At 45.0% G+C, this 24,757-nt stretch overlaps 1 protein-coding gene and 2 long non-coding RNA genes across 6 annotated transcripts; 1 reads left to right on the plus strand and 2 right to left on the minus strand.

Annotated features, from left to right (window-relative positions):
• Nucleotides 1-1,272: 1,272 nt before the first annotated feature.
• Nucleotides 1,273-24,740, plus strand: ttk (zinc finger and BTB domain-containing protein ttk). 4 transcript variants are annotated; one of them, XM_036819753.3, is made up of 5 exons: nt 1,273-1,831; nt 16,286-16,610; nt 16,902-17,534; nt 17,653-17,740; nt 22,215-24,740. In XM_036819753.3, the coding sequence occupies exons 2-5, from the start codon at nt 16,467-16,469 to the stop codon at nt 23,804-23,806; spliced, it is 2,457 nt and encodes an 818-aa protein (XP_036675648.2). In that variant the 5' UTR covers nt 1,273-1,831; nt 16,286-16,466; the 3' UTR covers nt 23,807-24,740. The 4 variants fall into 4 exon arrangements, with proteins under 4 accessions (XP_036675648.2, XP_070852426.1, XP_036675647.2 ...); XM_070996325.1 differs by lacking the exon at nt 22,215-24,740 and adding an exon at nt 18,915-22,075 and having other exon boundaries at nt 1,329-1,831; XM_036819752.3 differs by lacking the exon at nt 1,273-1,831 and adding an exon at nt 13,941-14,249.
• LOC139353097 (uncharacterized) lies at nt 4,112-5,089 on the minus strand. Its single transcript, XR_011604233.1, has 2 exons — nt 4,796-5,089; nt 4,112-4,461 (listed from the first exon to the last, which is right to left on the minus strand). It is a non-coding gene; the product is annotated as an uncharacterized lncRNA (long non-coding RNA).
• On the minus strand, nt 13,031-13,779 carry LOC139353096 (uncharacterized). The gene is made up of 2 exons (XR_011604232.1): nt 13,269-13,779; nt 13,031-13,206 (listed from the first exon to the last, which is right to left on the minus strand). It is a non-coding gene; the product is annotated as an uncharacterized lncRNA (long non-coding RNA).
• Nucleotides 24,741-24,757: the final 17 nt, after the last annotated feature.

Below are 24,757 nucleotides of genomic sequence, written 5' to 3' on the forward strand. Positions count from 1 at the left end.
TGGCGGCTAATAACCCAGCCAACCCCTTTGGGTTTGGATCGGGTAACGCCCTCCGCTCGGGGGTTACCCAAAGTGCGACCCACTCCCAACGGTCGAGATCCCAAGACCCAACCGGCAGTTGACCAGTGGGTTACGTGTGCCACGGTACACGTCAAAAAAAAAGATCATATTAATTTTTAGCTATGCTATGGATATGATAAAGTTGTATTTAATTCCGTTGGGAACTTTCATAATTTAGGTTATTATTAGATTAGCTTTAATGGAAATAAATAATTAACGTCCATATTAAATAAAATTTTAAATTTTCTTTTTTGAATTAGGTATAATTCTAGTCCAGAACAGCCTTTTCATTTTGCTATAGGAATCGAATATATGTTCAACAAGTTTCCCAAACTTCTTCTCAGTGCAGGGTAACCCCAGCAACAATTATTCAACTTAAGTCGGTGCAGTGGAGAAAATATCGAATCATTTCGGTTTCAGTTAGACGCGCGCGCGAGCGTTCTCGAAAGGGGGCGGCGGGAGGTAGGGCGGGGCAGTCAGGGGGAGGTCGGGAGGTTGAGCGACCAAGAGAGTCGAGCATACGCGACACGCTTTTCCGATCAAACCAGTTTTCCGTAATAGCTGGCATTTGGAATTAGTTACTGCCGATATATTGCTGCACTTGGAATGCGCCCAGCTAGAAATTCCCGCACCACGCCCCCTCCGCCCCCTGAATGGAGAGTTGACTATTTTTAGCGGGCGGCAGAACTTCATTAAAATGCAATCAATTTGCAAGTGCGGCGCGGCGAAAATAACAAACAAACTACAGCCACCCACTCTCTCCCTCTCTTTTTTGGGGGCGGAAAGAGAGAGCGGAGAGATGGCATTTATGCTGAGCAGGCAGAGAGCAGAAGATGGGCTGAAGAAGAAGAAGCCGCTGCGTCGGCAGAACGAAAACGAGGACGACCAAACTGCATTGTTGTCATATTTCGTAATACGCTGATGCAGCAAGAAGAGAGGGGGGTGGTGGGCGGAGAGGTGGAGCAGCAGGTCACAGCGGTGAGAAAGAGAGACAGACAGATAGAGAGAGCGGAGGAGACTTGATTTCAACACAAGCTTATCAGCGGGAGAACGCGCGCGAGAGAGAGCATAAGGGCAGAGCGCCAACGCAGCGGCGAAATGGAAATGTCAAGTTGGGGCTGCTCGCTCTCTCCCTCTGCCAGCGGCGACTGCGCTGCTCTCTTAACCATTTGGAGCCCATTCAAACGTTCGCCTCTTGCCATTCCATTTCATCCGCTCATCCGTCCACATCCACTTGCGTTTTTGCGCCCTGCGAGAGGGAGAGCCATGTGAAACGGGAGCAGCGAAAAAATACCGCCCACTACCACTACCAATTCCCATATTCCCATATTCCATGCTATCCCCAGCTCAGTTCGTGTCGTGTGATCAAAGCTTTCGGTAAGGCTTCGGCTCGGCTTCGTGTATCCACCTTTGGGGTTCTCTTCGGCGCGGCGCTCGCTCTCTTCTTGGGGGCTCAGGGACAACAAATGCGGTAAAATGGCTTCTGCGTCGACGTCTACATCCCTGGCGTTTCAGTTCTGATTGGAGGTTCGTGCGCGGCGTTTCCTCAGCTGTTTTCGTTGCCTTTTAGCCTGTTTGCCTTTGCCTTTTGCCTTTTTGCATTCCGCTTTTGGCTCCGTGTTCGCCTCGATTGCCAATTACGTGTAACCAACAACAATAACAACAAGAGCACCAAAAGAAACAGAAACAACAACAAGTGCTCTCGAGTGTTGCAAGCCTTCTTCCGTCGAAGAAACCGCAAAACGGATTACCAAGAATCTTCGTAGAATTGGTAAGTGGTGAGATTTTCCACGGAATCGACTTCGAAAAAGGTCAAAGCATCAAGTACTTAAGCTTTCAGTAAGCATTGGAGTGTTCCCATTTGGAGTCCTCTTCTGATTGTCAGATAAGGATTTTATGATTTGAACAAAATAAAAACGTAGTAAACCTTTCCTAGAATTCTTTCCAATTTCAAAGATTTTTTATCCCACAATGTAGTTTTTGGTTTATTTTTCCTAAAAGATCGCGGACTGGAATTGAAAATATTAGATTCTGCATTTACCTTAACTTAAATATTAAAGATTCCATTTTATCATGGCAGGAAACCCCAGTATTACATGCAGCGATGACGAAGCTACATAGAAATGCTGCTCGGTGTTTATTCCGAATAATTTCGATAAGGATTTTAATGACTATTTATAAGGGGGTCATCGCAGGAGTCAAAAACATTGGATGACTAAATCGCCGACGAAAAGCTTCGAATTACAGATTTAGAGGCGACTAAGCTTCAATAAAATAACCCTAGGGTCGTGCTTGGGATCTGTTAGAGTCTATATAGCCTCGCAGATACATTTTCTTCTAACAATCTCCCGCTCACAAGCTCATTATTAGTACCAACACACCCAAAGGCCTACGCCTATTGGAAAGACACAGTTTGTATCCAACTTACACAGATAGTACCACAGAAACAGAAACAGCTACAGATACAGATGCACACATACCGTATACGGCACATGGGGAGTAATGCCGCCGCACTAGATACCAGATACTAGATACATAGATACGTCCGCCGCTTATTTGTCGGTCGTGCTTCAGTGATCTCTGTCATTTGCAGTCGCCCATTTCCTTTTTTATCCCCCACTTCCACATCCAGTCGCCAGTCGCCCGCCGCACCCCTTTCGATCAGCCTTCCAGTACCAGTGCCTTCTGGTGGCTTCCAGTGGCTGGAACACATGCGATGGCCACAGTGATTTTCTGAATGAACCAATGGAGTGACTGTGTGAATGAGCGACTGACTGAATGAATGAGTGAATTGTACGCAACATATTTGCACGGAGAAAAATAATTGTACACAAAAGAAATGACGGGGAAATTGAAAAGCTTGATGAAAAAGAGTCAGCTGTGTATATTATGCCAAAAATGCAATTCTATATGGGAGTTAAAAGGGCAAGGTAAGAACATGTTTTCCCAGTAAATTTTGAGCTACCATACAATTGGTTGATCAACTTTCTTGGGGGCGGAAGCTCACCTGCCAACCCTGGCCGTTCGGCAACTCTGCACATGCACCTGCCGCCAAGCCACAAATTCAATTATGCAAATCGAGATCACAGCCCAAAACCCCAATCTCCGACTCAGATCTGCATTTGTTTTGGTTTGGGTGGGTTATTTGTTACTTATGTCGTTGTTTTCAATTCGCTGGCTAACCCACTTCACACAGTGGTACCAACAACAAAAATCATGAATTATTATTTTGCATTGGGGCAAAAGGAAACAAATGCCCAGTCTCTGATCACACATAAATTTTGCGGTTGTTTTGTTAATGAAACGACAAGAGGAACGACTATTGCTCTCTTTACTATATATCTCCCGCTCTTTGCGAAAGCTTTTTCTGTTTGTTTGCCAACACAAAAACACACTCGTGAACACCTTGCGCTCAGTTGAAATTATGCTCAAATTATAACTGTTGTTTAGCCGGTGATCGGAACAGTTAAAGCAGCAAAGAAAGAGGGGAGAAGAGAAAGAGGATGACATGACTAACAACGCCAAAAAGATCGAAGCATTTGCATTGTTGTTGTTCGAAAAACCCAGAAAATAAATCGAAACAGTAAAAGTCCACGCGGCGTATACGCAATATCAGAGACGGAATAGAGAGACAGGGGAGAGGAAGAACTCTCTCCACAACACTCTTTCTAATATTATATGTCCCTCTCTCACTCTTCCTTAAGTACACCGGGAAAAATATTAGTAAGCCGAGATTTTCATTGAAAAATTATATTTTAAAGAATTTGTTATTTAATTTGATCTTTATAGTTTTATGAAAACAATAATTTATTGATACGGTAATAAATATAACAATAACAAATCATCTTAACAAATAAATATTGAAATTTTATAAACATATTTTAGAACTAAAGAACACTTACTTGTTTTCTCCTGTGCATCTGTTTCTTGCGCGTGACTCTTTCACAAATATCACTTACATACTTATATCTGCCACTTCTCGCCAATTTCCTGCCCCTTTTTTTGTATTCAGAAATTCCTCGAAACCAAATTCACACAATACATTCCTTGATTATTGTTATTTAAAATGATTTCGTATTTATTTATTTCATTTGCAAGTGCCAGCTGCCAGGCTAAATAAATTTCTGTTGTCTGCTGTTTCCCCGTGTATATTCATGTGGTTCTTATTTCTTCAGCTCCACCCGATACTCCTTTTCTTGATTTGGGGCTTCTGGCGTTTTATGAAATTTTGCTGAATGCATTTCTGATTTGTATCACCTTTGCGGAGAATGCCAGGTATTTCGCTTTCGGGTATCTGCTGCTCCGATTGCCCATCCTGATAGTGCACAAGTCGCGCGTTTACCCCATATATCTCCTTTTTTAATTAGCAATCTGCAGAAAAACTCCGACTACTGCAAAAACCTAAATTCAAAAGTGGAACACAAACAAAAACAGCTCAAAAGTCAGCAAAAAAATGAGGAATCAACGAAAAATACAAAAAACAGAAAAGGTCAGTGACCAAAATATGTTTTGTAACTCAGGCAGAAGTCTTCGCAAAAAGAGAATGGGCCAAAAAAAAACTGGGCAAAAGACAGAAGCCAGAAGGCAGTGCTAACCCTTTGGACTCCGGATATTGTAACCGTTGTGCGAAGTATCTACACTTTTTAGGTGGTATCTTGACTAGGGTATCTTAGGAAATATTTTGTTATAAAAATTGTATTTTCATGTGACTGCAGAAACCAACAAAATAGCTTACCTCCTCATTTCGATGTTATTCAAAAGAGCTGATCGGTATGAAAGAATGAAGGATTTCTGGTGATTTTCCGGCCGTAAGCACGTGGTTAGGCTCATTTCACAATTTCCGCCTGCTGGCCGCAGTTATTTATTTTTTGTGCCGCTTTTAAGCCTTTTGCTCGCCTTACAAACATACATACGCGTGCACTTTAATTCAATTAACGACGTCGGCGTCGCTGCCGACGCAGCTCAATGTCCGCGTCAAGTATACGCCCTGTGGTGCCTGAAAAGCGAAGAACCGAAGAGCTGAAGAATCACTCACCCACACAATCGGCGGTGCATGTGTTCATCTGCCAGCCGTTTCCTATTTTGCATTCTCCAACGAACGGCCAGCGCAAGGGAAAACACCAAAAAGGAGAGCGGATGGCCAGGCATCCGACTTAAGGCTGCGAACTTACAGTACTTATAGTACCCACACCGATGTGTTTGTGCGGCAAAAAGGCAACATCAGCGAAAAGAAATAAGCACACAGAAATAAGCAACTACGAAATGCAAATGAAATGTAATTGAAAGCGGCGCTGCCGACGTCGCTGCTACCCTTAAGCTTTGCCAGGGGACATTGTCCGTTTGTCCGTTTGTGGGACACTCGGCGGTCGGGGATTGCGGATTGGGGATTGGGGACTGGGGATGGCGGTTGTCGGTTGGGGGATAACGAGCGGGCACAGTGGATATCCCATAGATATACTGTTGGAAAACAAGCGAAGTTCCCAAGGTCCTGACAAAGACTAAACCTACAAAAGGGCCATTTTATTGACTAATTGTATGTCACTTAGTGTCCTATTTTAAGTGAATTCAAGTTTATAGATAACCCTGCTTAAAGCCAATAAACATTACATGGATAAGTAATGTAGCTTTCATAGTTTTCAAAACTGAAATACCTAATATTAAATAACAATTTATGGTTTACCTTATGTACAATCCCGCAATCCTTTTTTGCCATAGTCATCGCTTTTGCCCCACTGTACCGCTGGCAGGCAGCAAAGAGCACATGACAATAAGAAAAAAGCTGTGTGTATATTTTAATCCTCTCAAAGAGGATTTTTCGATTGCGGCCGTCGCTGTTGGGGCCATTTGCACACGACACCAACAGCGCGAATGCCAGGGGTCAGGGGGAGCAGTGTGGGCGGGGGAGACGGAAAGGCAGAAAGCAAGCAGCAATGTTTTCCTCGTAGCCTCCAAGGAGCGCAGACGAGGAAAGTCACCTCTAAAAGCAAGCAGCACTCAGATATCCCCACAGAACCACGCAGATACGAAGCACGCAAAGATACACATCACACACAGATGCAGAGCGCACACAGATACTCACGCACACGGGCGAGCAGTGCGCGATAAGCTTAATTGAGTGCGCGGCGGTGGGTGGTGGGCGGTGGGCGGCGCAAGGAGAAGGAACAGGAGGCGCAGGAGGAGGGGGAGGTGGGAGCCATGGGGATGAAACACACACACACACACAGTTATAATCACCGCACGCATACACTCGCAATCACACGGCAGGAGAGCAAGGAGAATGCCGAAGAAATACAAAATAAAAAGTGAAATATGCACGCAGTTGCGACGCCGACAGAGACGCCGGCAGCGACAGCGCCTTGGGGCAGAGGCCCCCAAAACGCACGAAGAGAAAGCAGCACACTGCGTGCTTTTTCTGGGGATACCTCTTAGTCAAGATCCTCGCTGGGGGATATAGGAACGCTAGAAGCGACGTCAAGGCTACCAAAAGATTGCAAACACCCAAGTCTTTATAGCTTACAACAGATACAACACTTAAAATAAATTAAAATAGTTTTTACAACCGAAGGGTTCTTCCATGTTAAAAGCACCATCTAACTAAATCGTGACAAACGGTGGTTATCCCTCATCCTAAGAATAATGGGTATCTCCCCGATGATTCCTCGTACGTCAATTTATTTCATGTTCTTCTTCTTCGGCCTTTGGCTATCGTTTCCTTTGTTTGTTGCTGTTGCCCAGCCGATCAAGGCGATTCGAAACGTACGATCCTCGGGACTCTCTCTTTCTAGCCCCCTACTTCCGTCTCTGTCCCTCACTTGGGTGGCTCATTTTAGCTTTTAGATTCGATCAGTTCGGTGGGACTTTTGTGGGGATATCGCCGCACGGCCGGGTGCAGCTGTTTCTGAAAAGTTTCGTCAGAGGATCGCTAGCTGGATCCCAAAATTGGGTCAGTTTATAAATATCCGCACCAAAATTCTAGCTTCCATTAACGGCGCCAGGAAGAAGGCGCCCACCCACCCACTGTTAGGGGGGAAATTAAACAGAAATAGCAATTTTCATAAGATTGAAGAATTTATCATGTGTATTAAAACTACCAATTAAGTGAAAAATATTATTTAAAATTTTCTACTAATATTATTTAAGAAGTTCTTAAATATTGATTTAGCCTTATTTTAAATTATGTAGTTCCGATTTCGGAATTGATCTGAAGAGCCTTAGCAAACACATGTGATTCGTTGCTCTTGAAGAATGCCGGCATTCTAATTTCGACTCGCTCTCTTTCTTCGCTGTTATCGCCGAAGAGCGAGGAAAGCTTTTCGGGCGGCGTAAGAACCCGAAATTCTCACAGCTCCTAGAAAAGGGCAATCGGACATGAATCATGGGTTTGGGCAGCAAGGCCCCGCAGACTGCCTTTATCTGGCATGTCCCAATGAGCAAAGTACATGCATGTGTACACACTGCTATCGTGGAGGTACTTCCTTCGTCCGTCTTATCAGCGAAATGCGGTTAAGAACACTACAAACATGCGCGGTGCGGACAGGAAAAGACATTCTTCAGAGTATGTTCTCCAAACCGGGTGCAAGTCAATTCTTGGATCTTAATCGCACATCCTTTATGTTCTTGAACATGAAAGCAACTCATAATTAAGATTGGCTTACTGTGCTTAATTCGTACATTTGAAGGAGATCTTAAAAAATAATGAAAGAAAGCTGTCCGATAACAAAGCCTCTATGAAAATGACTAGATACTAATATTGGAATACTGATGTGATGGATATGAATTTGAGTTTTTAAACGCCTTTGCATTTCGCAATTATTCATGACTTTTGAGGGTTTCTGGTGGTTGTGTGGTGGCCATGTGGAGAGCGGTGGTGGATCGTTGATTGGCCAACCAACCAAGTGTGTCAGTGCGAAGAGCTGAACTGCGGACTGTGGAACTGCGGAACTTTCCCCGTCCGCCGGTGACCCGCATTTCGAATGTCTAAATTAAGGACACCGCCATAAAAAGCTCTGCGAACGCGAGGGCAAATTGTTGTTGTGTGGGTCGAGGCGTGAAGTGGTCGCAGCAACAAAAACGCAGGCATAGATCAATACAATGCTGACAGCTGGGGAGGGGGTTTATCCGAAAAGAGGGAGGAGCGGGGGAGTGTTGCAAGACTGTCGAGGAGAGACGCCCTTCTACGGCACAGCTCTGAGTGGCTGCATTTTTTGGCTGACAAATGCCAGCCGAAAAACGATTTGGTAATCAACAGCCCAAACGAGTCGACAAGTATTCGAGTCCCCAGTTGGTTTAAAAGGAAAGACGATGTACAGAGAAACAAATGTTGAGCTGGAGCATTTCTGAAAACGTAATATTATATTGTAATATCTCTAGGGAATGATTTATACCAACAAAGAGCATTGTCCTGTGCTGTCTTATAAATAAATAATCTAAAAGTATAGATTACCATACAAATAATGAGCTTATGACAAGAAATTTGTTCTCAAAATAACTAGAGTATTTCCCGCTGTAAAAACAAAAAAGAAGACAATACTTTGTCCCTCTAACGATGGCCACAAATCAGTCATTGGGAGTCGCAGTTTCCCAGCCTCCAGATCCCGCCGATCGCCAGGGTGAGCTCACCCAGTCGAGGGCAACTAGTTTCCCCCGCCCGCCCCCAAAAACAGCCCCATCCCTTCCCCCGCCGCCCCTCCTTCCCTCCTGCACGTCCCCTAACTGATTTCATAGTTGACTAGGCGAAGAGCAGCGCGGTTCTTTGTTGTTTTCGTTGGCGTTCACTCCTCCGCAAATGTTTGCCTTATATGATTGGAACCAGTACAGATATGTATATGTACGTATCGGATGTGTTACAGACATGTGGTTATGTATCTGTGGGGACATGCTGTTGTTTTTGCTATTACACGCACAATGGGACAAACACAAAAGACTTTTAGTTTTTGTTTTCTAGCAAAATTGGCGTGGTCAAAATCGATTCCATTTACTTCAATAATTTCCGTTTTTAATATAATATTGTTCCATAATAAATGTGCATCTAAATTAAGAACTAGTAACTTTATTTTATCAACCAAATTTCAGATAACCGATAAAAAACCAAATCGCCATCCGAAATCAGGTTTGAACAAAAAACATTAAAACAAACCAATGTCTTTTCGAAATGTCAATAAATAAGTTTACTTAGCGACCGATTTATTGATACTTCGATGAAAGATAACAGCCATTGGATATGCAAACAATCAATTAATAAAGAATTGACAATGTTTCAATGCTGCGACAGATATTTAAATTTGAAAACGACATTTTGGAGAACACTGGAACCTATTAATGTAACTTAAAATAAGGTTTTTTTTTAAATTAATGAAAAACAGATATCAAATAAACACTCATACCGCCAAATAAGTATTGTCAAAACACTTTCCAATTGTAATCCCTAGCTTAGTATGTCACTTTGTATCTGTCAAATTGCGACTGAAAATCTCGAATGATCACCATGGTGCTACGCGGGGATTCCTCTATGGCGTGTCTATTATTAAATTTCTCTATGAATGAAATTATTCACATATTTACATACACATGCACCGCAGCATGTTGGTGGGTGGATGGGTGAGTGTGTGTGTGTGCGTGTAAAAACCTCGGTTACACTTGAATGACAATTTCGAAACTTATGGGGGACTTGGTCCAAAACCCAGGTCCTACGATGTGAGTGTTGGTGTGGCATTGACAACGGACCCCCTTTGAAGACCCCTTCTCTTTGGGGGCTTACGTGCTTGGCTGCTAACCTTTTTCTTCTCAGTTCGCGTTTTCATTTTTTCCATTTCTGTTTTTGTTATGCTTTAAGCCAAGCTTTTTCTTTTGGGTGCCTACGTGCAAAGGAATTTTACACTTGGCGAACAAAGGCGCAGAAAGAGCTAGAAACCGCCGGAGAAGCACAAAAACAACAACGGGACTTTATGACAGCCAAGCGTCGTCGCTAGAAAACGAAGTGGGGAGAATCGCTGGGCCGAAGAGCGGGGCCGAAGACTGAAGACCGAAGAGCGGAGAGCGGAGAACGGGGGCCAAGGGAGCAGGAGAGTTATGCATGTAACCAAAGTACAAAGAGCCGAGCTTCCAGCGGCGACAATTTGTGAGCCAAGGAGAAACCTGGCGAGCGAATTGGAGAGAGGATGGGGAGGCATTAGAAGAATCATACACTCGGAAATACTGAAGATCAATCCTAAAGCTTTAGATTCTAGAAAGTTTCTAGTAGAACAATTTTTCTCATCTCTTTTTTGTCCTATTGATGGTTAGATCTATTTCTGAACTTCAGTTTTAAATAAAGGTGGTAATCAAATGCTAAGATCTAGATGACCTCCCATTTTTCTCCGTGTAAAAGGAGGGACTTGGGAGGTTTTAGTTTCTAGACGCGGCGTTTGGCGGCAGGAAGGCGTCAAGGGGAGTGGGCAGGAGGGTCTGAAGGGGGTGCGGGGCAGCCAGGCGGTCGGCACATGTGTTTGGTGCCAACCTGCGATACCTGTTCCGCCGTTGGCATCGACGGAACACCAGAATCCGGCCACATAGCTAGCAGCAGTTACTCAGTTAGTCAGTCATCAACACAGATACGCACGCATACCACTGCACACGAGCACTACTACCTACACAGCTTGGCGTTAGGAGAGCTAACGTATGTCTCTCTTTTTGTTCCTCTCTGGGCCAACTCAGTGGCTTTGCTGTTTACACGGCACAAATAGCGCTAGAGGAAACCAAAAAAAAACCAAGAGCCCCTTCGATCTTGCATCCCCCTCGCGCTTACGCACAGCAAGTGGGGGGTGGGAGGGGTGGCACACACGCATGTAGAAATCACAGGCTCTGGTGGTTTTCGGTTGACTCGGTGGCTCAGTTCGCTGGATTTTCACATATTTCGATATATTGCGGGGGCGACGATTGCGACTGTGTGTGGGCCACATGTGCCAAGTGTCACGCATACATACATATACCACATCCATATATATAGTATGTCCCCCGCCAGACGAGACTTCAGCCACAACAACAACACTCAAGACAGCTAGAGCCAGAAACCCACTTTAAGCCAAAGATATTGGGTAACAATTGGCAGCCACTGAGGCCCAAAGGGTCGCCTATAAATAAACATGATCAGTAGAAGATTCACAATCACCTTCTGCCATGAAAGGAATCAATACGATGCTGAAGAGTTAAGATCTCTGGCTTTGAATGTCAAGAAAAGATACATGTAAATTGTCATAAATTTCTCCATACTGATCAAAGTGGACCATACGCTACGAATCTCAACTTCCAGTGCCTGATCTATACTTTGATCTAAGCGTAATGAGAAAGTATTTTCAGATAATCACTAGGATATCAGATATCGGGACTTATGGTCATACAAGTCCTTCTTAGACTTAGTCTCAAGGATCACGATGAATTCCAATTCCTATATAAACTCGATTCCTCTCAGGTCCTATAACTCTCCCAGGCTTTGAGGATCCCACACTGGGAAAATCATTCGTTATAATTGCCCATCCTCACTGTTTGTCTACCACTCTTCAAACGGGTCTTCCTCCGTCAAATGTAGAAATTCCGTTTTCACTCCCAGCCGAAATTGAAATTTCAACATCATCATCGTGGTCTGTGGGAGATGAAGAGGAAGCATCGTTAATTTGTGAGCCCTGTCACCGATTATACGTCCAACCTCCGCTCTCGCACACACGTATACCGCCTCACGGAACTTATTGTTGTAACTTTTTGCTGATAAAATTCAAGCAGGAGAGCAACTCCCCTCCCTCCCTTTTTTTGGGGAGTGGGGAGAGGAAGTCATGGAGCGTAGATAGAGCGGTTTATACGTATTAGACCAGCGACTAAGTAGAACGGCAACAACAATAGCCCAGGCACTAGCGGCACCACTACACAGGAAAAAATATTCCGGTATGAGGATCACCCTGGCTTGAACTTATGCGTGTGTTTTCAAACAAACTAAGACCTAATTAATGATGAATCTGACATGATTTTGGTTCTAAACTTATGACATGAGTATATAAAGAGTAATATTTTTTTAGGATAATTATCATCGTATAAATATTTTTAAACATATGTCGAAAAGATAAAAGATTATTCTAGTCAGTAGGTCCTGGTGTGAAAGCCCCATTTCGTAAGATCTGAACTGATCTCTGATCCTATTTTCCACCGTGCAGCCATAGCGAACACAGTGGACCCATGGACCGGGCCACAGCCCCCGAGAGTCGGAGTCAGAGTTCCGATCCGATCCCAGGCAAAGCTCCACAAAAGCCACTCAAAAGTAGAAAAAATTAAACAGACTGAAAAATGAAAATAAAAAACACACCACCAACAACACGCAATAGGGCAAGGCAAACAACAACAGCGGCAGCGACGCCGACTGAGAAACAGCAACAGGAATTTACGATTCAGTGACTACCTTATTGTTGTTGTAGTTGTCTAGCCTGTGTGCCTGTGTCTGTGTACATTTGTTGCTTTTTCACCTGGGTTGGGGAGCTCTGTCTGTGTGTGTGTGAGAGCCTATTAGGCGAAACGATCGTTTCCGTTGCAAGGGGCAAAAGGGGTGGGGGTTGCTGATGTTGTCTTGTTGTTGTTGCCGTTACGCCTTCAGCCAGTTAATAATAGACAACAACAACAACAACAACTACAACAACAACTACAACAAAATACCCACCAAGGTGTGTAGGATAAAAAACACACAAGCAAATTAAAAAAAGAGCGAGGGAACTTTGCTCAAAGCTCGCTGCTTAGGATCCCCAGTCGCTTTGAGCCACACTGCCAATCCAATCCACTTGTAGAATTTACAGCCCGCTTACGTAATCCCTCGGCTAAAAAAACATCAGACGAACGCTCCTGCAAACCAACACGAAAACAAACAGTGGAACTTCCCCAACCTGTAATGGATTTCGGTACTGGTGGGGAAATCTATTAACCAATTTGGAACCTTTGAATAAATACTCAAATAACCTTTAGTAAATCCTTAACTGCTATCAGGATTCTCTTTAAATTGAATGAAAGATAAGTACCGAAAAGATTATCATTATATTTTTTGATACATAAATCCAACAATATCCGGATTTTCAAGATGTTTCCCAAAGCTAATATTTTACATATAAGCCTACTTATTTGGACGAGGTTCTGATTCTGAAAAATTTTAAAACAGATGTGTTTAAAATTGAATTTAAAGTGCAATCCCACTTATGTACGTTAGTTCGTTCGAATACCCACTGTATGTCCCACCACGCCTGCGTTGCTGGCTCTCGCGTTTCCACATGCTTTTCCCATATTTCGGTGGCCTGGAAAACCCCAGTAAAGCTGCGGCCCAACCCCAAGTGGTTCCAATAAAGAGCCCAACCCAAAAAGTTGCCCTTACAACAACGACAACAACTACATCTGGGGCGGCGGGAAAAAGCGAGGGAAACGACAAATCATCAACTGTTGCACACCCAAAAGGTTGCTGTTGTTTCCTAGCTTTTTCCAGCGCGTTTTTCTTTTTAACCCCGTTTCGCTGCCCCGTCCCCCGCTTCCCCCCGCCCCCAGCCATCGCGTGCACAGCAAAGGAAATTAAAAATTCAAAAAGTCAAAGGCGCAAGCAAGAGAGCAAGAGCAGCGCTCTCGCTCTGGCGCTCTTCCTCGCTCTCTCTGTTTGGAGACTTGGGGATCAGCGAAATGTCTCCACAAACCGCAGCCCTATTGCCTGTTTGTGTGCGCGTGTGAGTGAGCAAGAGCGTTCCTTTTGAGAGAGGAGGATTTGTGGAGCGCGTGTGTGTTCGTACGAAGAAGAAGCAGCGCCGGCAGCGACGCCGACCGCGCTGCCTTGGCGCTCGGGAACTTGGAGCCCAGTTACCGACCCGATCGCCAGAGGATCGCCGCTCACTCACTGTATTGGTGTCAAGCAAGACGGACGAAATACTGCCGACTGCCGACGACGCGCCGCTGCCTAGAAGAGAGTTTCTTCCCTCTCGCTCACACGCGCGCCCCCCTCTCGCTGTCTCTCTCTCGCGCCGAGTTGTGAAAATTTCCACAAGTTAAAATTAAATGAAAAAAGTGCAAAGGAGGCAGGCGAAATAGCGGATAGTAATTTCGGTTTAACAATTGCAGGCAGTGCATTAGTAGCCCCCTTTAAATGTGTTTCCAAAAATAAAAAAGTTGGTTGAAAACTTCAAGGGAAGACCGAGCTGAATAAGGTGCTTATAATGTTTTTGATTCATCCAATCGGGGGAACAGTGTGTGACGGAAAAGTGTTTTAGGACTTGATTTGCAAAACCATCCCCACAACCTACGAACATTATAAAAATTCATTCAAAAGAGTGACTAAGAAAGGGTGTATAGTTATTTAGGACCTACGATATAACCCCCAACCGGAGAAACCGCCCTCTCGCTCGCTCAGTATCTCCGTCTCCTTTTCAAGGCGTACACGTATTGAAAGGGGGTGTAAAACAGACCGAGTGTGTGTGTGCTGTAAAGTGATCTCCTCTCCGCAGGCAACCGCCCACCCCTAAAAACATCCGCTCTTATCAGGGCAGTGTGCGTGCGTGTGTGTCGGTGTGTGGGGGGAGGGGGACTCGAGTGAGCAGAGGTCGGCGGCAGCGCAGTCGGCTTCCTGCGTCGAGGACTTTGACTCTTCCAGTCTTTCGCGAGTCTTTTCCGAGTGAGGACGTGTCAACTGTGAACTGAAACTGATCCTCTCTCCTGCACTCGCTCTCACTTTGCTTCACACAGCGGTAAAGAAACCAACTAGTGGCAGAAAAACAATACAAATCCGTTTAAGAGCCAGCAATAAATGAGAAATACACATATTCGTAGTCGTGCGATCGGACAGGCGAAAAAGCTTTGCCGCCAAGCTTTTCTAATAACTGTTTGGCGGTGCCAGTGTGTCTGTGTGTGTGTGTGTGCGCCGATCTCTCCCTTTCTCTCTTCATTGAATGGTTTCTCAATTGATTTGAACAAGTGCATAAAAACAATAACAATTGCAAACAAACGAAAAGTGCAAAGCATAGACAACAAAATAGAAGCGTGGAAAAACAGAAAGCAAACTAAACTGAACTAAAAGTGAAGACTGTGTGTGCCAGGGCCAGGAAGACGGGACTGGAATTTCGTGGGCGAACGGGAACGATTTTCAATTAAGTGTACAAAGCAACTGAAACTCGCGTGGCGATAAGATAAGAGCGGTAGCGGCAAATATTTAGCAAGTGGAGCGGGCAAGAGGAAGCGTGGTTTCAAGACAAGGATTTTTTTGTTGGAATAACGATCGCCGAAAGTGAGATAACGGTCGGACGGGACGGGACGGGACATGAAAAAAACGTGCCACGAATATTCTTGCATGACTTTCCACTGGGGAATCAAGGCTGGTGCGTGTGTGCGCGTTCCAGTTTCCAGTTGGCAGGCCTGTAAAGTTTTCCAGTCAGCTTGTTCATTTGTTGCTCTTCTAATTCCACACCCTTTCCTTTGGCAAGTTTCCAAGTCATGCACACTCACACAGATCAACAGTTGCTGTCATTCCAGTCGCGAGCTCTCTTTCTCTCACACACACACCAACACTGCAGTGCGTGTGCGTGCCTTGTTGTTGTTGCTGCTGCCTGCCTGCCCATTTGAAACACATTTGAAATTTCCTCATTTACTTTTCCTCAACGGGGCCTGCATAATGTGCTCGTCTCTGACCCTTTGGGGTCGACTCTTAAATTAAATTCAATTGAACGCCGGCAGCGCACCAGCAGCGCAGTTTCCAGCTGCAGGACTCTTTTTGGAAAACGGGAAGGGAAATACAGTGGAGCTTGGCTAGTCGATCATTGATCGTGTACAAAGTAGGGGGAGTTTCGTCTTTGAAGGGGTAATTCGGGAAAACTTAGTTTTTGAGTTCATAAACTAGGCATTATAAGTAGAGTATTGCTCAGAAAAGCAATTACATTTTTATATCCTCAATTACTTGTTTTTAGTTGTGCAGATAACAGTATAGAAATATATTGTTATGTTAAAACAGTTGTTAGAAGCTTTTCAATATATTCCGTAATACGAACCTTAATGTTATCTTAAATCTTGTGTTTTGTTATTTTGTATTTATTTATTTTTAAATCTGTGATATGTACGCGTGTTTTTTTTTTATTACGACAATATCTATTGATACTGCCCATATTTTCAATTTGATGCTTTCTATATAAAGGAGTTCTTATTACAAACGTAGTGCCTTGACTAATCTTCGAATTTCCTTCCTTTCCGATTGCAGCACGCCCTGGAATATATGTTTTAAAAGCTGACAGGCCCCAAGGAGTAAGAATCCCAGCCCAGGACAACCGAAGGACCTTAGATGTACCCAGGGCAGACATACAGCCCCACTTGCATGAGGACATAGATCGCGATCGCACACCCACTCGCACACCGCTTCGTGACGCAACCACAGCCTCCCAATGAAGATGGCATCCCAACGCTTCTGTCTGCGGTGGAATAACCACCAGAGCAACCTGCTGTCCGTCTTCGACCAGCTGCTCCACGCAGAAACCTTCACAGATGTGACGCTGGCCGTCGATGGGCAATACCTGAAGGCACACAAGGTAGGTGGTCCTTGTGTTTGTAATAATGGAAAAGTTATTTGTATCGGAATCCCTTTACATCATTAATTTAATCATATCAACAATATTTTTTACGTTCTTAAAAATACCTAATTTGTTATTTTAAACATTATGTTTATAAAGCAATGCCCTTTCTGAGTATCTTGTTATTCAAAGAATAATAGTTGCCTTAATATCATCAACATTTAATATAATTAGACACGGTTTAATTCTATTTTATATTTAATTTTGTTATCCCCCTTTAACTTAACTAATTATCCTGCCTGTCAACAGATGGTGCTATCCGCCTGCAGTCCCTATTTCAATGCCTTGTTCGTAAATCACCCGGAAAAGCATCCGATTGTCATACTGAAGGATGTGCCCTACTCGGACATGAAGTCCCTGCTGGACTTTATGTACAGAGGAGAGGTCTCCGTGGACCAGGAGCGACTCACTGCATTCCTGCGCGTGGCCGAGAGCCTGCGCATCAAGGGCCTCACCGAGGTCAACGACGACAAGCCCTCGCCGGCGGCAGCCGCAGCAGGAGCGGGGGCGGCGGGTTCCGAGAGCACGCCCACTCCTCCCCAGCTGCAGCGCATACAGCCGTACTTGGTGCCCCAGCGGAATCGCTCGCAGGCCGGCGGTTTGCTGGCCGGAGCCACCAATGCAGGAAACACTCCCACCCTGCCGGTGCAGCCATCGCTGCTCAGCTCGGCCCTGATGCCCAAGCGGAAGAGGGGCAGGCCCCGCAAACTATCAGGCAGCTCGAATGGCACGGGGAACGACTACGACGACTTTGATCGCGAGAACCTTATGCACGACACCTCCGATCTGGGCAATGGCAAACTGGGCAACGAGTCCTACTCCGGCAATGACGACGGCTCCGATGACAATCAGCACACTGCAGGACACACGGATGATCTGAATGTGAGTTTCAAGGGAGTGAGCACAGTTCTAAACGATGCGCCGTTTACAATCAGCTACAATAAAGATAGCCTGCAAATATTCGTGTAACTAATCCAATCTCCTTCCCTTCCATTCACAGGAAAGTCGCGATTCTCTACCCTCGAAACGATCAAAGAACTCCAAGGATCACCGCGCAGTGAGCCAGCACGAGGATAACAGCACTTCCGGTGAGTCCTTGATACCAGTACATTCCCGCACAGACAGAGCGAACAATTACCTAGTCCTAAGATCATTTGCCTAGCCCTAAGACAATGCACCATCAACCATTCTTAAGTCGACTCTCATGTGCACCCAGCAAAAGACATGTATCGAAACCCAACTCAATCCAATACAGAGCCAGGCTGAAGTCACATAACCACATTCGACCAATCTCATCTGCGAATATCGGAAAAGCTAAAAGGGATTTTACGCATTTCAATTAGTAGAAATCTGAAAAGCAAAAACTCGCGTCGGTTTCTCCCCCGCTTAGTGCAAAAGTAAATTGAATTGAAAAAAGAAAATGTGAGAAAGTAATACGAAAATTGTTAAGTGAATTCGCAACGTTCGAGGCATCTTCCGTCCGTCGGCAGGTGAGTGTCCCCAACAACCAGCTAATGCAGTTGATGCCCAAGAAATGCAAATCCACCAGCTGACGAAGAGATTATTGTGAAGTTGAGAATCGGGTTGAGCTCACAGGGATTCATGGCCGACGTGATAAGAATGATCAAGAAACAAGTAGCTAACAAAATTGTCCAAAATTACCGCGCCTCAAAAAGTCAAAAGTAGCCAGATAACTCAAGAAACTGAAAGCAAATCGCCACCTCTCATGACCATCACCCACAACGAAATGCTGATCTGTGTTGTCCATTTCCGATCATCTCCTCCACGAAACCAGGCAAAAATTAACCAACGAAAAACAGGAAGTTGATCAACTGACACTGAGCTGTCAATGAAAACAGAAACAGAAAAACTTTCGAACTCGCAACGCGTTGAAAATGGCTTGAAATCCCTATAGCTTTTCCGATCCGATTTGAAACTCTTTCTCTCTCACTCGCTCGCGTCATGTGTTTTGCCTTTCTCTCGCATACATCCTGCACACACATATTTACTCCCATATCATAACTTATACTAAGTTTATGCGCCCGATGTTTGTAAAATTTAGTAGTTAATTATTATACTCAAACGTAATAAGCTTTGTTCGAAAAAAGTTTTAAAGGCTTATATCAATTTAAAATTTTACAAAAGTTACAAATATTTTATTTTTTTTTATTTTATTAATATTTTTACAAATTAATGTGGCGTATAAGCATAGTATTAGACATCTAAGAGGCACCCAATTAAACAATTCCTAACCATTTTTAGATGGCAACGACAGCGACGGCGAAGGATTGGACACATCTTATATGGAACCTCAACTCATGCTGGACGAATACGACGAGCCCGTCGAGTTCAAGTACAACCCCCTCACCGACAACAGCTCGCCCACGCAGGACCAAGCGGATGGCAGCCACCTCAACGAACAGGCGCGCCAACAAGCCTTCCTCATAGCCGCCCAGCGGAAGCACCAGGCGGACGCAGCTGCAGCGGCAGGGGGCGGACTCAAGCTTAACATTATCGGAATGGCCGCTGGCGGGGCGCAGGTGAAGAGCATGGTCAGCATACCAAAGCTGACGCCCATTGGCAAGGTCAACGCCGCCTCGACACCACTGGTCTCGCCCGCCGGCTCCTCCTCCATGGCCTCTGTGAAACCGCGTGTCCAGAAGCGGCCCAAACTGGCCAAACAGAACGGCGACGTAAAGCCGGCCGTGTTTACCAGCCAGGATTACCTCGACATTTACAACAGCAACGACGGCTTCAAGTTCAAGGCCGCCGGTCTGAGCGGGAGCACACCGAACCTGAGTGCCGGAATGGGAACCCCGTCGGTCAAGACCAAGCTGAATCTGAGCAGCAACGTGGGCGAGGGCGAGGCGGAGGGCTCAGTGAGGGACTACTGCACCAAAGAGGGCGAGCACACGTACCGCTGCAAGGTCTGCTCCCGCGTCTACACGCACATCAGCAACTTCTGCCGGCACTATGTGACCTCGCACAAGCGCAACGTGAAAGTGTACCCATGTCCCTTCTGCTTCAAGGAGTTCACGCGCAAGGACAACATGACGGCGCATGTGAAGATAATCCACAAGATCGAGAATCCCTCGACGGCGCTGGCCACCGTGGCGGCAGCGAATTTGGCCGGCCAGCCGCTGGGCGTTTCGGGGTCCTCGACGCCTCCACCGCCGGACCTAAGTGGCCAGAACTCAAATCAGTCGCTGCCGGCCACCAGCAATGCGCTCTCCACCTCCTCCTCCTCGTCGACGTCCTCGTCCAGCGGATCCCTGGGACCGCTGACGGCGTCCACAGCCCCGCCAGCACCAGCAGCCGCGGCGCAGTAATCTCCGGACCGCTCACCTCACCAAGCCCAAAAAAGCACACACTCAAAGAAAAGGTGGAAAGTGGAGGTTGAGGCAGCCGCCAGCGATTGGAGGAAGCATGTTGCAGCGCCAGGCGCTCTTCGGGATTTATTTGTTGTTGGGGAGGGAAGTTAAAGTAGATTTTTTGTTGATTTTGTTTTTAGTTTTTTACTTGGCTTCGACGGAGTGGCGGAAATCTCCAGAGCCAGCAGACGTTTTTATGTTGTGCAATTTACTTCATCAGTTACAATTACGATTATTTTCTGGACCCCTTTTCAAAGACCCGATCAGAACGCAATGCTAATCTAATCCTACCAACTACCCCTAAGATTTACAATTATTATTTATCCCCGACCGACGACGGCTCGTCGGTCGTTTTTCATTAGCGCGTAGTCAAAGACCCAAAATCAAACAATTTGTGGCTGACACTTTACAAACCCATCCATTTAGGGTTGCCTTTTTATTGGACACCAGAGCGGCCTTATTTGCGAAGTGTATCCGGGCAAGAGTTACACTAAAAACCGAAACTAAACCTGCACTTTTAGATAATTAAACTATATATACACACAGATATGTTATACATAATTATACAAATAATATATATAAACATTGAATGGTATGTCTAGCTGTAGTTCTATTAATTAATTTATCATTATCACTATGTTCGATACGCTAATGTTAATGCTATACAATATTGCAAGCCGAAATCTGAAAACGGAAGGAGGAGAATCAATGTAATGTTAATCATGCGAGAGGGAGCGCAGATCTACCTTGTTGCCTTCAAATGAAGCTAGTTAAAAGTTAAACCCGGGTCTGGGTCACGGTCGTCGGACCCCCAGCACCCGCCCACCCCCTCAAAAACCCGCTGACCCACACAGTTCCCCGAAACATCCGAATCCCGGCGAAAGATTGAAAATGTTTCGTCGGGATCATCGATGAGGTGTAACTACAGATAGTAACAGCAACAATAGTTGTAAAGATAACGCTAATATTAATGAGCATAAAGTAAACCTAATTTATCATCTATCAAACGATTTATGTTGTATATCGGAGGCTTAAATTATCGCCAAAGAAAATGAAAATCTAAAACAAAAACAAAACAAAATGCAGTTGAAATCCAACAGTAACAGCCGAGCAGCCCGCAAAAAACAGAGTGTAAAATTACAAAATATTGTTGTTAATGCGAAACGATCTCCAAACAAAATAAAGCACTTGAAAAGTAGACAACAAGTAATTCCTCAAGTCATGTGAAACGTTCAAATTTGTTGCAATTCGAGAACTAAGAGAAGAATCATTCAAAAACTGCAAAAGTAAACTGACAGAAAAAACAAGAAACTGAAACAAAATTAAGCGCAATCAAATAATAAACAAGCTGCGTACGCTAACTTATTAAATAATTTTTGTTTTTAATTCTTTATTTAGTGGTAGCTAGTGCAATTTAGTTAGTAAGCCGCCGTCTCCCATACACCGACTAACGACCATCGCAAATATATATTTCCACCCAATCAATCAATCAATCCAATCCAATCTTCCAAACTTCTCTTTTGGCGTTAATTTTAAACAATCAATCAAACACCATCATGCATATTTATTTGTATGTACACTGTTTGTACTATATTTTACTTTATTTTTAGTCTACTTTTTTATATGAATATATTTACATATATTTTTGCATTCAACAACTATAAACCTTCAGCAATTTTCTCGCTTTCCAAAAAAAAATGTCCAATCTCGAAACCCGAACGAGGAATATAGCTACATATATAGAGTCATGCTTTGATGCCCAAAGAAAATGGAAAATAAGAATCGTAATGCAAGGCAAAACTTCCATGTGAAAATGAGAAAATTGTCTGGAATTGTTGGTAAACATGGTTTCCGTTTAAATTAGCTAATTACGAGACACACACTTTACGATATATCATACGATACGTTAAACATAATTACTAAATAGTGAATCACACGCAATATTAATCAAGCAGAACATTTATATATTATCGTTTAAAACTGACCAACAAAAGAAAAATAAAATACACAATGCAAAAACACTCGAAACCATATCAGTTCTGAAACACAAAATTGATTGTTTTTATTTATTTTATGTGGAATTCGGGATTGGTAAAAGTCTGTATTGAAATGTATAGGATAAGTGTCTTACTACCAATTACATATAATGATCCAAATAATCTAATCAAACTTAAAACTTGAATCTTTCCAGTGACTCCCACTCAGGCCACTCCAGAACTCTCCCAGCGGCTGTTCGGCTCCTCGTCGACGACAATCTCTGCAACTGCAGCAGGCGGCGGCTCTACATCTCTCACAGAGCCCATTTCTCTGCTGGAGATCAGCGACAATCGAGACTCCACACCCGTTCACCTGCCCACAATTTTGGGTCTTAAGATACGCGCGATTCCCACCACAACGCCCACGCAGCAGGCATCCCCTCAGACCCCCACGAAATCGAAGCCCAAGGTCAAGCAGGGGGCAGGAAGCAACAACAGCAACTCCCTGCTCAAGCAGCAGCTGCGAGGGGGCGCCAAGGATCCCGAGGTGCCCCTGACCACCAGGATCACCGTGGCAGTCGCTCCCAACTCCGCCCAGAATGTCGAGGAGCAGCCCAAGGAGATGCCCAAGAAAAACCAGGACGAGGTCAACGCCTGCATCGGGTTGCAATCCCTGGCGAATGCCGCCGAGCAGCAGGCAGCTCAGGTGGCCAACAGCAGTGGCAACCTGCACCACCAACTGCTCCTCCACATGGCGGCCAATAACTCCATGCTGAAGACCACCGATTACTACCAACAGCAGCAGCAGCAGCAAGGATCTCCTTCGAGTGTTGGCCAGTTTATGGATGACGACATGGACCTGCTGTCCATAAATGAGCAGCAGGACAAGAGCGATGATCCGGATCATGAAATGCTGACGCTGGCTGACGAAAATGCCGGCTTGCCTGGCTATCAGGGAAATGAAACGGACGCCACACATGCGCAGGAAGACTCGCTTGCTCCCGAGACACCGACGGCACCTCCACCGACTCCCAGAAGTGGCAAAAAGGGCGCCAAGCGACCTATTCAACGGCGAAGGGTACGCCGCAAGGCCCAGTCCACGCTGGATGACCAGGCGGAGCACCTGACGGAGATGTCCGTGCGCGGACTGGATCTCTTCCGGTATGCCAGTGTGGTTGAGGGCGTCTACCGCTGCACCGAATGCGCCAAGGAGAACATGCAAAAGACCTTCAAGAACAAGTACAGCTTTCAGCGGCACGCTTTTCTCTACCACGAGGGCAAGCATCGCAAGGTCTTTCCCTGTCCCGTGTGCTCCAAGGAGTTCTCGCGGCCGGACAAGATGAAGAACCACCTGAAGATGACCCATGAGAACTTTACGCCACCGAAGGACATCGGAGCCTTTAGCCCACTGAAATACTTAATTAGTGCAGCGGCTGCCGGGGATATGCATGCTTCGATTTACCAGCAACAGCAGGAGCAGGCCCACTACCAGAGGCAGTTGGCCGAGCAGCTGGAGCAGCAGAATGCCTCCTTCGACAGCCAGGACAGTTCGCTGCTGCTGCCGGATGTTAAGCTGGAGCAGGGCGAAGATCAGGATGCGGACCAGGAGGCGGAACTCTCCGATGGCGGCTTCGAGGCCTCCAATCCCGCAGCAGCTGCGGCCGCCATGCTGAGCCTGCAGCAGGATGTGATCATCAAGAATGAGATACAGATCTCGCCGTCACCCTCGCCCACGCCGCCCACCTCCTGTGCGGTGGCGGAGGGCAAGTCCTTGGCTTTGGCCACCACCGCACAAACCGCAACGTAAAGACTTGGCAGGATACCAGAGTAACTAAAGGGCTGCGAACGCACAACAACGTTTCATTACCTTAAGCAGTGAGCTCTGAACTGTAGAATACTTCATAGCATTGTAAGCAATCGTCGCACTCAAAAACAACAGACTCAAAACGATTTTTTAGTTAAATTCAGTAGTCTAGTTAGTGTAAGCTCGTAAGCAATATTATTACTAACACTTGCTCCGTCCAGAAAGCCTTTTGTAAGCAAAACAATATTTAATTTAATCTAGAACGTAAGTTTTTACCCATCTAAGCAACGCACAGTTCAGTGAACTTTAATGATTTTCGGCTTTAATTATAAACAATTCGACTGGCCGCCTCGTGGATCCACAGAAGGATCCGTGGAGCAGGCAACTTTAGAACTTTTCATTTCTCTTTGTGATTTTGTTGAACCCTTTTTATGTAGACCTTTGTTTTTTTTATTTTTGTTGTAAATAGCTATATATATTGTTTAATACTCAAAGTCCGTAGTATAATTTTGTTCATTTCCTTGGCAACAAGCTGGAATCAAATGTATTGGCTAATTGTGCAATCATCAAAACGAGTTGGTGGCCGCTGAGAACTCCGACAGCGCGATTCAGCGGCCCCACAAAATGTTGTAAACTTAATTAACTACTTAAGACCACTTAACTAGGATCTAGGCTACTCCTAAGGCAATCGATGCATGTTCCAACGTACAACAAAATGCGCAACGGACTTCCAGTGAAGAAATTAACTGATATTTATACGAAATCCCAATCTGGTATTATGTATTACGATTTCAACCGTTTACTTAACGCAACAACTACGACTTAAGCTTATGCGCTCAATCACTAGGTTTTATAGTTGCGATTTTAGGCTAACTATTCATGGAGAAACCATAAGCGAGTTCATTGAATAAAGAGAATTTTACTGAAAGACACACAACTGGTTTTTAGACTACA

Source organism: Drosophila suzukii, chromosome 3, assembly GCF_043229965.1.
Source record: "Drosophila suzukii chromosome 3, CBGP_Dsuzu_IsoJpt1.0, whole genome shotgun sequence".
NCBI classification, from domain to species: Eukaryota; Metazoa; Arthropoda; class Insecta; order Diptera; family Drosophilidae; genus Drosophila; species Drosophila suzukii.

Excerpts from the sequence above, each read along its gene's own strand:
- ttk (XM_036819753.3), top strand. The coding sequence starts at position 16,467 with ATGAAGATGGCATCCCAACGCTTCTGTCTGCGGTGGAATAACCACCAG. Across the intron at positions 17,535-17,652 it reads GACACACGGATGATCTGAAT|GAAAGTCGCGATTCTCTACC; the intron begins GTGAGTTTCAAG and ends TTCCATTCACAG. Across the intron at positions 17,741-22,214 it reads CGAGGATAACAGCACTTCCG|TGACTCCCACTCAGGCCACT; the intron begins GTGAGTCCTTGA and ends GAATCTTTCCAG.